The 12,949-nt window shown below is 29.8% G+C and overlaps 1 protein-coding gene across 3 annotated transcripts in view; it reads left to right on the forward strand.

The window, feature by feature from the left end:
- Window positions 1–12,949, forward strand: part of LOC130900427 (ATP-binding cassette subfamily C member 4-like) — a 39,929-nt gene that overhangs the window by 14,060 nt on the left and 12,920 nt on the right. For 2 of the 3 annotated variants that reach the window (XM_057811042.1, XM_057811044.1), the window contains 3 exons: window positions 3,663–4,251; window positions 10,249–10,874; window positions 11,615–12,047. In XM_057811042.1, the coding sequence (XP_057667025.1) occupies window positions 3,663–4,251; window positions 10,249–10,874; window positions 11,615–12,047 (1,648 nt within the window). The remainder of the gene's footprint in view (window positions 1–3,662; window positions 4,252–10,248; window positions 10,875–11,614; window positions 12,048–12,949) is intronic. The other variant, XM_057811043.1, reaches the window with a different exon arrangement.

Below are 12,949 nucleotides of genomic sequence, written 5' to 3' on the forward strand. Positions count from 1 at the left end.
TAGTTACTAAATTGTCATTTCTAAATTTTTAAATTATTGTGACTTTATTCAAATAATATTATTCTATAATTTCTTTGTTGTATTTATTTCATTCCTATGTTATTAATTTTATCATTGCAGTTGTCAAAATTTTTATATTTTATCATTTATAACCTTAAAATTTATGTTGGTATGTCACACAAATTTTTGAAGTTGGTGCTCCTTTTTTTATCTGTCAATTTATGGATTAAATTCTTTGATTATACAGGATTTGTCAAAATTAAATAATAATTTAGAATATAGTGTTGGCCAAAACTTAATATAAAGAATGTTATTTATTTTATTGTGATAAACTGCTCTAAGTAACCGAATAACAGAACTGAACTTATTGCTTTATTTATATCTTATTATTATTTAATAATTTATTTTGGATATATTCATACCATAGCAATATATATATATATACTATGTATAAAATATTGATTACTCGGCATCGAATGTTCTATTGAAAGTTTTGTTTATTTAAGGCACTTTCACTTGGATGAATTAACATAATTAGAAATAATTTATTTAGTGTAGCATACTGTAATAATATAAAGATTCCATTTGATATAATTTGTTATTATACACCTTTATATTTGCTTTTTGATTTTTCGGCGATTAGAAGGAAACAAACGATTGGATTGCCATTTTTCCTAAATCAACGACAACAGCTCTGAATCAAATTTTCAAGGAATCCACCCAGTATATAGACAATAATTATTTATTATCCTCTTATTCTAATAAGAGGAATCATAGTTGGCAAGAACCTTCATTCCCGGTGGTTGCAAGCGATAGAAGACCTGACTAGTGTTCAACTTTCCCATCTATGTCGAATTTTTTCGAGGGAAGAATTATCTCATCACTTCTGATGGGAGCCATTAGGATCTGTTAATCATACAGTTAACTGATTCAAAGTGTCCCTTATTTATGGACTAGATACTTGAAACCCATTGATTACTTATTTTTGTCATATGTTACGATGTGTACGATAGGATTCAGTATTTAAGGTAGCTTGAATACTGATACTGGGTTCTTGATTGTTTGATGTTCGTCGAGTATGCTAGTCAGATTATTGGAGCCACTGCATTTATTTATTTATTTTTACGTACCTAATCAAATAGTTTTTTACGAAGCCGTGAATTCAGTTATTTAACTGGGCTAAAAAGTTTGTAGGCAAGCATAGAAAAAAATCTTTATAATATTGAATATAGATGGTTTCTATGACGATGCAACGATTCCAGCAGTCATAAAATTATTCGTTATCATTTTTGTAATATGATTTGTCTTTATTTTAGAAATAGGATGTTTCGTCCTTCAAAACTCCAATAACACCAGGCAATAATTATTTATGACTTTCCCCTTTTTAGGACAGTCGATGAATGAAAGCATCCCAAAATACTGATGAATCACTTTGCCAAGCGACTTCTTAGTCGGTATATCACATATAGTCCACTCGGGTGATCGTCCATTGGACCATTCGGGTTTTTCGTCAGCTATCTCAATCAGCTTCAATTTACGCTTATCTAGAATTATTTGGAGTTTTTCAAGTTTTCATCGGTGACAGCGTCCACTGTATACATCGTCGTCGGTGCGTTGAAGATAAGTTGAATGAATTTAAATCTGGCATATATTATATAATAATATATATACAATTCCCGTGATAACTTTCGGCGATTTATTGGAGTGTGTCTCTTGAAGGATTAGTCATTTGATTTCAGTACACGAGAATTTTTTTATAGGTTCCTCCAACTGCCTCTAAGAAATTTTCTATCTAAGATAGATATTTTGTAAATACTTCGGCTTTTCAGTATTATTTCTACCCCATCTACATGTTGAGCTCTTCACAGGTAGAAATACCTGTTGTGGCCTTTTAAAGTTTTTTGTAGCCCCCCAAAAGGAATAATTGAGCTAACTGAGGGGAATAATAATATTGGATAGTCCTCAAATGATTGCTTATTAATTTTTGTTAATTTTAACCGCTTAACTGCTCTGTTGAATTTTAGTTGATATTTCAGACTTCTAATTGCAATTTTTGCGTTGTTTTCACCATATGTTGTTGCAGTTTGTAATTCTTCTATGGCTCTGAAAGTATTTCAGTCTCTTTGCTTAGCTTACAAAATTGGTGGCTATGGCTTTGGATTGCATTGTTAAAGCATTGGAGTATGATCGGAAGACGATTTAAAATGTTTTACTTTGAAGCCTTCAATGATTCCTAAGTCAAATCGGTGAGGGATCTGAGGGTTAATAAGTGAGTTCAACAGGTTTTGTAAATTGATACATACAAATCTCAACCCTTTATTGTTTTTATTCTGGACCCTCATAAAGTATTCCATTCCAGTTACCATCCACAATAAATCGATCTCTTTGGATGATAAATGGCAGAAACGTGAAGGAGTCAAAGTGATCTTCAATAGAAATTGTTGTGCCTTTTATTTTTGATGTTGATTATGTTTCCAGCTCATCGTGCTTAATTTTTTTTTCTATTTATTATTACTGTGCACTCGTGGGTGGTACTATCCAGATGTAGAGTGTTGTATGTAACGAAATTAGGAAATTTTAGAATGACTTTTCCTGGTCAAATGGTGTCAAACTTTGCAAATCTTTAAGAGCGGTTGATTATTTTGGTTCAAAGTCTGAATAATGTTTATTAATACATGCATTGGCTTCAATTGTATTTTTCTTCATCAAAGAGCAATGCTGCCAAATTTATATGTGGGTTAAATAACTTAATTCACAACTTTGGAAAACTATTTATTAACATAAAACATAAATAAATACAGTGGTTTCAATAATCTGACTACTGTTCTCGTTGGATGTTAAAATTATATATGACCATCTATGCAAGTTTTTGCTGTCTCAAATTTTAATTTTAATTAATTATATTTGTTGTTATCAAGTAACATCAATAAAATTAGTAATTTGATAAGTTAAGGGAACTTCAAGTGTCTAAGGGACATGTGGAACCGCTTTTGAAGACATCGAGGACGGTCATTCTACAATAAAATACAAAACGAATACAATAGTAAGTAGGTATATTTATGATTCTTTAAAGATTCAGTAATAATACATAGAAATTAAGTAATTCGAGAGCATACTTTAATGGAGCATAATATAAAAGACATATTATATAACTTAATCTATGGTTAACAGATCTGAAATGGTTCCCATCAGGAATGGTGAGATAATTTGCGTGTTTTTTGAAAGTTGTGGCTAACTGAAAATCATATGGATTTAATATTAGTAGCGCCATCTATGCTTCAGTCTACGAACTTTCAAACCCCTCTTACACTTGACTTTTATTTGGAATTGGGTACTATACTTAATTTTCATCAGTTAAAGTTATTTTTTAGCACAAAATTTACAATAATTGGGCATTAACTCAATTTGAAAACGACAAAATTATTATTATGATATTATTTCCCTCAATAACAATAATGGTTCCCTTTCAGCCAATCGGCTTTTGCAGAAGTAAAAAGCTTTCCGATTGATTACAGTGAGTTATTATAACTCATATTGTTTGTTTGTAAATAGTATTAACGCTGAAAATCAGTAGAATAATTAAGTATATAAATTGATAGATAAATGTTTTATTCTTCTTAATTAATGAGATTTAAAGTATACTACAGAAATTCATCTTTTAGGAAAGAACTAAAGACCTTATTAAAGGCTGCATACTCAAAATTGTCTTTAGCAATATCCAGCAATCTTGTAGCAAGATTTTCTTTATATGCAGTAATAATGATGTACATTTGGATGTACCACGACATGGAAGCGGATGATATTTATTATATAATCAAAATATTTGGAGCTTTACGTGTTGCGATGGAAACGGATTTTGCAATGGGTTTTACGAAGTTGGGAGAACTTTCAGCTTCGCTAAACAGAATTGATAACATTCTTAAGCTTGAAGAAATACCTGAAATTAACGATGTTCCCAACTACAAACCTCAAGTTCATCTAAAGTCGGTTTCATTAAACCTTCATAATAGAAGTATCTTGAAAAATATAAGTTTTTCTTTAGAGATAGGCTTAAATGTTCTGACAGGACAACTAGGATGTGGCAAGAGTTCTCTTCTAAAAACAGTTTTAAGGGATTACATTCCTGATGAAGGAACTATTGAGAATACAGGAAGGATGAGTTATGCGTCACAAGATCCGTGGCTATTTCCATCTTCAATTAAACAAAATATTCTGTTTGGAGAAGCTTGTGATTTGAAAAGATATCGACAGGTTAGTTATAATTTTTCAACTAAATTGAACACAATGTTTACTACTACCCCTACACCAATAATCAAAATTATTTTGGTTCTCCTTTTCGAATGAAAAAAGTCGTTACACCTATTATCGTATCTCTAACCCATTGTTATGAATTTTTTAAAATTGAAAATCGCCAAAAATCCTAATTTTCCTGAATTAAATAATACCTAAAAAAAAATGAAATGTTATAATTTTTTATCAAATATTTCAACTCTCTTAAACAAATTAACCTAAATAGATTTGAAGAATTTTGTTTTTTTATATGTTTTGTTTATGTTAAAACCAAAAAAGTTATATAAAATATTTAAATAATAAATAAAAATCTCATTACACATAATAATAAGTTGGAAACTTTAATATATTTATATTAGAAGCTGTAAGAATATTTTTTTAATGGATTATTGTTGAAAAATAGCAAACAATTTTTTAAACGCGTCGTCAGCCTTTCTCTCACTCATCTTATACATTGAGATGGGAGTGAGATAGAAATACATCTCTCTCGAAAGTGTATGCGTGTAGGGAGCATATTGTTCTAACATAAATAAAACATATATTAAAAAAAAAAAAAACAAAATTCTTCACATCTATTTAGGTTAATTTGTTTAAGATAGTTGAAATATTTGATAAAAAATTATAACATTTCATTTTTTTAGGTATTATTTAATTCAGGAAAATTAGGACTTTGGCGATTTTGAATTTTAAAAAATTCATAACAATTAATGGGTTGGAGATACGATAATAAGTGTAAGAACTTTTATCATTCGAAATATTGTAAAGAATATAAAAAAATTAAATCCTTGCCAAAAATGCATGTTTTCTGGCTTATTTAGTTTTTCGATCTCTTAAACAATAACATCAAAATATATCAAGTGTTATCTTACACTTTTATAATCAGGAAGCTGATTTAGTAAATACTATTCTTACCAAATATAGTATTTTCTCCTTAAGATAATAAAAAGGATTGAGAGAAGCCAAAACAAATTTCTTCTGTTGTTCAGCTTGATTTTGGGAAGGTATTGGCGGGAAAATTTAGTATATATATATATATATATATATATATATATATATATATGAATTTATTTAATTTCTTGTGATATATTATTGCATCTAAATGTTATTGATTTTAGGTCTATTCTGTTTTAAAATAAGTCTTTTTTTGACGTTTTGTTGTTTTGACTTTTCCTTAAGTCTTTATCAACATATGATATTGACACTGACAATTTGCTTATTAATATTGATCTATAGATAACCTACATCATGAACATCAAAATAAGATTAAAATCAAAATAGAAGTTTGTTCTAATAAGAAAAATTAATTTTACCTTGGTCCCTACATTTCAAATATATAGCAATAATCAATTAAATTATTTGTAGTTTTATCAGAATTTACAAAACAGAGTTATAAATTTTAGTTAAAATAATTAGATCTTTTTTACAAATTATAACTTTTTCGTTTTTATGAATGTGAACCATTTCTAAAAATTCCCTTTTTCGTGTATTAGATTCCGTTTCAAGAATTTTTGAATCTTTATAATTGAATTTATGGTTTTTTTTTGATATTTCATGGTTCGTTAATGCAGCTCTATTTTTTCATGGTATTGATGACTTCTTAATCTATTTTCTGAATACTGAGATGTTTGTCCTATGTAGACAGCGTCACAATTAGTACAAGGCACTTGATATAAAATATTACTTCTTTTGTTTTTTTGGTGTTTTAGATTTTAATTTAGTGAAATATTTGGATAATGTATCATGTGCTTTATGACTTATATACTTATATATATATATATATATATATATATATATATATATATAAATTTCTTTAATTTCTTATCTCTTAGACCTTTTGATATATTAATGCATCTAAATGTTCTTAATTTTAGGTCACATCTGAATGTACTATGCCTAATATCCTAGTTGCTCTGATCCTGGTGTTATAAGTTAACCTCGTCATCTTACCCTGTATACAAGATTCACAAAAATTGATTTTATTGATTTTCAAATGTTATAAACCATTGACCATATTTCCTTTAATTAGTTTTTCCAAATTTCCATTACAAATATGTGCTAATCTCTTGTGCCATAGTTTTAATTCATTATTTTCTATTTCAGTGTTTAAGCATTCATTAAAATTTACCTCAAAACTAATTTCATATAATTTGTTTCCTTTTCCAATCCCTACTAATTCTTCATTACTATATAAAAATACTTTACCCCTTTCAAAAACTACTTTGATGTTGCCAAGTTCCAACTGTTTTACGGACATCAAATTTTGTCTAAGATTTGGTACATAAAATACATTTTTAATAGTACATTCAATTCTTTTATCATATACATTACTAAATACTTTAATATTTCCTACACCTATTGCTTCAATAAAATTATTACTTTTGGCAACCGCTATCTTAATAGGGTTATTCAAAATCATATAATCAGAAAAATAGTCCTTGCTGTTCACTAAGTGATTTGTACAACCGCTATCGATATAAAATAAAATGTTTCTGTTACTTACAGATTTGTCTTCTTCAGTATTATTTTGAGTCATGAAACATATACCTGTGTCAGTGTGTTTTTCATGTTCAGCTAAATTACCTCTAGGCTCTTCTGTTTCTCTTATATTGCCATATCCTGTTCTGTTACCTCTAGTACTTCTTGATCCATTTCCATAGTTGTTAAAATTTCCTCTTTGGTTATTAAAGCTTCCTCTATAATGTCCCCTTTTATTGATCGAAAACCCTCTGTATCTACCTCTTCCTCTGTATACATTACTTCCATTATTATTTCTTCCACAATCTCTTTTATAATGCCCTTTTTCTTCGCAGGTGTAACACTCCTGTGTTTGCCATAAATGCTGCTGGCTTTACATATTCTTTTCCATTTTTGTTCAATTCTGTATCACTACTTGCTTTTCTTCTTTCTATTTCAGCACGTAATTTTGTTTTTACTAAATCTAATATTAAGTCTTCAGGTGGTATATTTTCTAAAATGGTGATTACTGTTTCCAATGTATGGGGCATTGCCATTAATAGGGTACAAACTAAATCTTCTTCCTTCAAATCTGCTCCTGTAACTTTCAACTGACGCACTGTTTCATCAAATTCCGTTAGAAATATTTCTAGATTACTTGGTTCTTTTAATTTCATACCCATGAGTTTCCTTCTTAATACCATTTGGCCTGGTATACCTTTTTTCTCATATCTCATCTCTAAAGTGGCCCACATCTTATAAGCAGTATTCTGTTCTCGAATCAATTCAATTTGTGCATCGTTCATGCATTGTACAATATAAGATTTACATCTATTGTCTCGTTTTCTGGCTTCTTCCTTTTGTTGAACATCTGTGTAATTATTAGGGTTATATTCTGTAGTTATACAATCTAAAACTTCTTTTTCCATAAATAATGTCTGCATCCTAAATTTCCACGTGTGAAAGTTATTGCTGTTCAGTGGTTCAATATTAAAACTATTCTTGAATGTTCCATTGTCTGCCATTTTTTACCCTTCTCCTTTTTTTTTTTTTCTTACAAAATTTAGTATTAACTTACGGGATGCCTGGGCCCATAACCTGTTGTTATTACGTGAAAATCAAACTATTCTTGTCTTGATGATATATTTATATTATATATTTTACATCGTAGCTGATACAATACATTCTACTACATACACGTGCATTTTTCTTCAACTTAACCTCTTACAATCTTCTTCTTCTTTTTCTTAAGTATAAGGGACCTTTTGATATATTAATGCATCTAAATGTTCTTAATTTTAGGTCTCTTCTGTTTTAAAATTTTGAAAAAGAAAGAAGAGAAAGATAAATTTTGAGTTTCGATTAAAAATGATAAATAACATATTCAAGGTCAAACAAATTAGCTTCAGTTCTCCATCGATATCTGAAGTCGATAATTGGTTAATCAAAACGCGTGTCAAGCCGTGTAATTGTGTGTTCGTGTAGTCCCACAATTCAGATATTTGCTTTTCAACGAGATGGACAGAAGTTTTTCACAATTCAGGGTGAAATTGATATTCTAGTCCTGAGCTATCGATATGACTTCGTTCATGAAATATTGGCAAATCTAATTTTTTTTATAGCGCATAATTTAAATTATTTGAAGGTAGCTGATACTGATAAGTTTTTGTTTATAATATATATCAACATAGTCTATTTTCAATATATAGTATCACAAAGATAGTATTTTGAGAACTAAAGCTTAGGTCAAAAATATTGAAGTTAGTCTAAGAGCACTTATTTCGTTACTCAAGTGAAATGTAGACTTCTCGGGTTTAATGGTAATATAATATACAGAACGTGTTACTATACAGTAATAACGTGAAAGTGAAACTTGGAGAAAATATATATTTTTAAATAAAATATTACATACAAAAATGGCCAAAGAAAATGTTACATACTGAATAATTAGACCTAATTCAAATAAATTTTATTACTTGAACGTCTTAATAAATCCGCAGATAATTCAGTATTATAATAGCCAGCAGCCATCTATTAACAAGTTTTAAGTATTTTTTTATGTTTGAAAAATTAACAACTAACACGACACATAATTAGAGAGATACAAAACCCGTAAGGCAACTTAACGATGACGAATCAAGAAGAGAAACTGTACAACTCTTTTTTTGCTGTTTTGCTAGCTTTATATCTTCTTGTACTGGCAGATGCATCTAGAACTCTGAGCTTCATTTAGTAAATTGATCCAAGCTTGTGTCTTCAGTGTGAAACGTCAATAAAATTGGTGGGTTGTGCAATCATTCAAGAAGAGAAATAAGATGAAAATGATTAAATACAAGATATGTTTTAAATAGTCCTTTGGCTTCCATATCACAGACAGAAATCACCGTATATTTTTCGAGTTTTACAAGCTTCTGACGGCGAGAGTGCGTGGTAACAAAGTAGCACATTTTCATCTGTTTTTAATGTTAAATACCATTCCGACCTTTCATAGTCCTTAACTGGCACATTTCCACATTTAAATCTCTCATATCATGTTAAAGTTCACTACTTAATTATCATAGACAGATTTTACAACTTCATGAGGTTTTTGGTATATTTTTTCAACATACTATTAATACTTTACCAACACAGCTCTTTCTAATAATATATCTTTCGATGTTAGCTGCGCTTCACATGCACTGAACATAGATATTTCAAAAAGTGGATTTTACATTATCTTGGGCGAATTAGTATATAACTCTACTGTTTATACCAACTAATTTATAAGAAAAATAAAATCATTGGCCATCTACTCGCACGACTACAAACGAAATAATAACCGAATTTCTCATATATTGAGTAGAAACTTGACTTTTTATCTGTATTAGTGATAATTTCATCTATAATTTCGTCAGCAATAAGGAATATTGAATTACTACTGGGAACATTTGAAAAAGCTGAGACTTTTAAAATATTTGAACCGTTTGTCTTATTTTCATTGGTGGTTACTAGCTACTAATTTGATTTCTTAGATCATCTTTAAGTTGACACCACTCTAAATCACTCGTTCAGTTGTGGTTGTTGCTTTTGTCGTGAAGAAAACATTTCTGTAGAAGTATATAAATTCTCAAATTTCCAATCTTCGATCTATTTTTCCAAAAGTTCCACCATTCCATAGCATTTATTCACTTTATTTGTACTAATGCTCCAAGTTCGTGTTTGAGAGAACCAGATAAACTTCATATGAGAAGATCTTTCCCTTTTAGTAAGGGTTATCTTAATATAAGAAGGATTCTCGAAGCGAAACTTTTTGTTAATTAAAATATATTTTCACCAGAGGTCCATTTCAGTTACTTATCGAATTAAGATATTAGAAAATAAGTTCGAATATACTGTTTTTTATTTTCCCTTTTTTCGTTCGTATTCAAATTTTGGGAAATATTAGAGATAATAAAAAAATTATCCCTACCAGTGAAATATTATTAATTATTGTCATATTTCAATTTCTGGAACTCTATTTTATAGGTAATAGCTGCCTGTGAATTAAATTATGATTTTGGAATTCTTGAAAAGGGAGATGAAACTATTGTGGCCGATAGAGGGATGAATTTAAGTAAGGGACAGCAAGCTAGGATAAATTTAGCGAGAGCAATATACAAAGAAAGCGATATATATCTTATAGACGATGCTCTAACGGCTTTAGATACTCGAGTACAAGAAAATATATTTAAAAATTGCATTCAAGGTTTGTTGAAAAACAAATGTGTGCTTCTAGTAACCCACAATCCCAAGCATATTAAACAGGCAGATAAGTTGATAGTATTGAAAGATGGGGAGATAGATTTTGCCGGTAGTCGATATGAAAATTCTGAACAAATAATCGAAAAAATAGAACAAGTCCAACTTGAATTGAGAAAAGTAGAAGATGAGACTGAGGTAGAAATTTCTGAAACAACTAAATTACTCGATGATAAATTTGAAATACGTAGAAAGCAAGTATACCACGAAGAGAAGAAATCTGGTACAGTAGATTTTAAACTGTACCGACAGTATGTTAAATTTGGAGGATATTTTTTAGGTGCCATAATTCTAGTAACTTTTATAGTTGAAATTTTTGTTGACAGTGCCTCTCAAAAATTATTAAGTACTTGGTAAGTCTTTTTCAAACTTCTAGTATTTATGTTACGCTAGATGTATCATCTACGAGGTGTGTGAGAGTTATTAGTCTGGCGAAATGGTGTGGACCGACCGGTCTGCTTATCAATTCTATTACCTTAGTCTGATGTAGTTTATAAACCGAGTTGACTTTCTAATTTTATTTCGTCTGTCTTGAGGCCTCGAGACCACATCCGTGGACTTTGTTGCATAATAAATTTACATATAGAAAGAAAAAGTATTACTTTCATTTTGTGAAAATACTCAGTTTTGCCCCAACCATAAACTCAAACCAAACGAATAAAAAACCCGTTTAACTTTTTCCATACAATTTGTCTTGAATTCGGTTTCGCCGAATGGAAAAGAATGAAACCTTGTCACACATACACGGTTTTTGCATAGGGATGCAACATCGCTCATAAAAAACATCGATGTCAGAACATCTATATTTTGAAAAGTGAAAAATCGATGTTAGAAACATCGAGGTTTATGAACGATATGTCGATATATCGATGTGGTTTTTCTCATAGAACCACAAAATATATTCAAATGTAAACAAATAATGTTTGAATATAAAACGTTCATTTCTCAACTATGGTTCATACAAATTGTTTTGATTGTGATGATGAGTTTGTTCGAGGAGCGTATGACAAATCGTATACCAAATTCTTGTGATTATATATTGAATAATCGTGTCTGCTATTTGTTAACATTCTTTTTTTATGGGATATTTTAGGTTAAATCAGAAATCAAACTTAACTCATATGAAGAATAATTTTCCAAATAATTTGTACATGCAATATTCAACGAATGTTTCGAATTTCACGAATAGCTATATCGAGCAGCACACAACAAATATTTCATTAGATTCCATGAACCGTATGATAATTGAAATAAATAGTTTAGAAATTACTTCATCCTATACATTAAATTTATATACTGGCTCTATGGTAATTATTGCTGTTATGGAGTTACTGAAGCAGTATTTTATATTGAAGATGGGTATAGAGGCTTCGATTAATCTTCATAAGAATATGGTTGATAAAGTAGTGAGAGCAACGATGACGTTTTTCGATACTTTTTTTATTGGGAATGTCCTTAATAGATTTGCACAGGATTTGAGCGTTGTTGATGAACATTTACCACGAACAATGGCTGTGTTCGTAGGCGTAAGTAACTTCAGCATATATATTTAATAAATAACTTATTATAGACGAGTTTAGATGAGGGGAAAGTAATTTGATGGATACCTTCAATTTGTTTGGAGAGAAATAAAAACAGAAAAATGCCGACCCGTTCGTATCAGCTTTCAGTTGCCTACTGATGAATAAATGCTGCTTCTTTTTTTGTGTTAAGTCAATTTTATATTAGTATGGAACATTAGCTTTACTCTGAGGCATTTTTGTTGTACAAACAAAAGGTCTTTTCGTATTTAATTAGTTGTAATATTGATTCGATAAGCGTTCCTAGCTCATAGAGAATCGAAATTTTTTGTTACGTCTGCGCTAACAAATTGTGGATGTAGTAGGAATAAATTCACAGAGAAACACAAATATTTCGAAAAACGTACTACTAATCATGCGCATGAATAGATTCATTCAGTTGTATTCAATTACCAATTATTGAATACCTAAATCCAAACTACAATTGAAAACTTGAAAAAAGTTTGATGATATTGAACTGGCATAAAAGCTTCAAGAACCTGCGTACTGTTTAAAGATGAGTGTAGAGTAGTAGAGAAAGCGGCAGGCCTCGTATCAGGACCTATGACCCAGGTAGCAAGGTCACGTGAAAATGACGTCGGAATCTGGTCATGAGATGACTAGTAATGACGTGAATATAACGTGAAAATGACCTCCTAATGTCTCGGACCAATGACGTCATTTATATCACATGATTTACACGTCACATAAGACGTGATTTTTAATTGTTGTATGACGTGATTATGGCGTCTACTACTACGTCAATTTGTCCCAGTTTAAAAAATGTTTAATAGGCTTCAATTTGTTTTAATAAAGAAAAAAACTTTACATGTATATAGGAAAGGGAGCACACCTATAAAAATAAACCA

The sequence above is a fragment of the Diorhabda carinulata genome, chromosome X (assembly GCF_026250575.1).
Source record: "Diorhabda carinulata isolate Delta chromosome X, icDioCari1.1, whole genome shotgun sequence".
In the NCBI taxonomy this organism is placed as follows: domain Eukaryota; kingdom Metazoa; phylum Arthropoda; class Insecta; order Coleoptera; family Chrysomelidae; genus Diorhabda; species Diorhabda carinulata.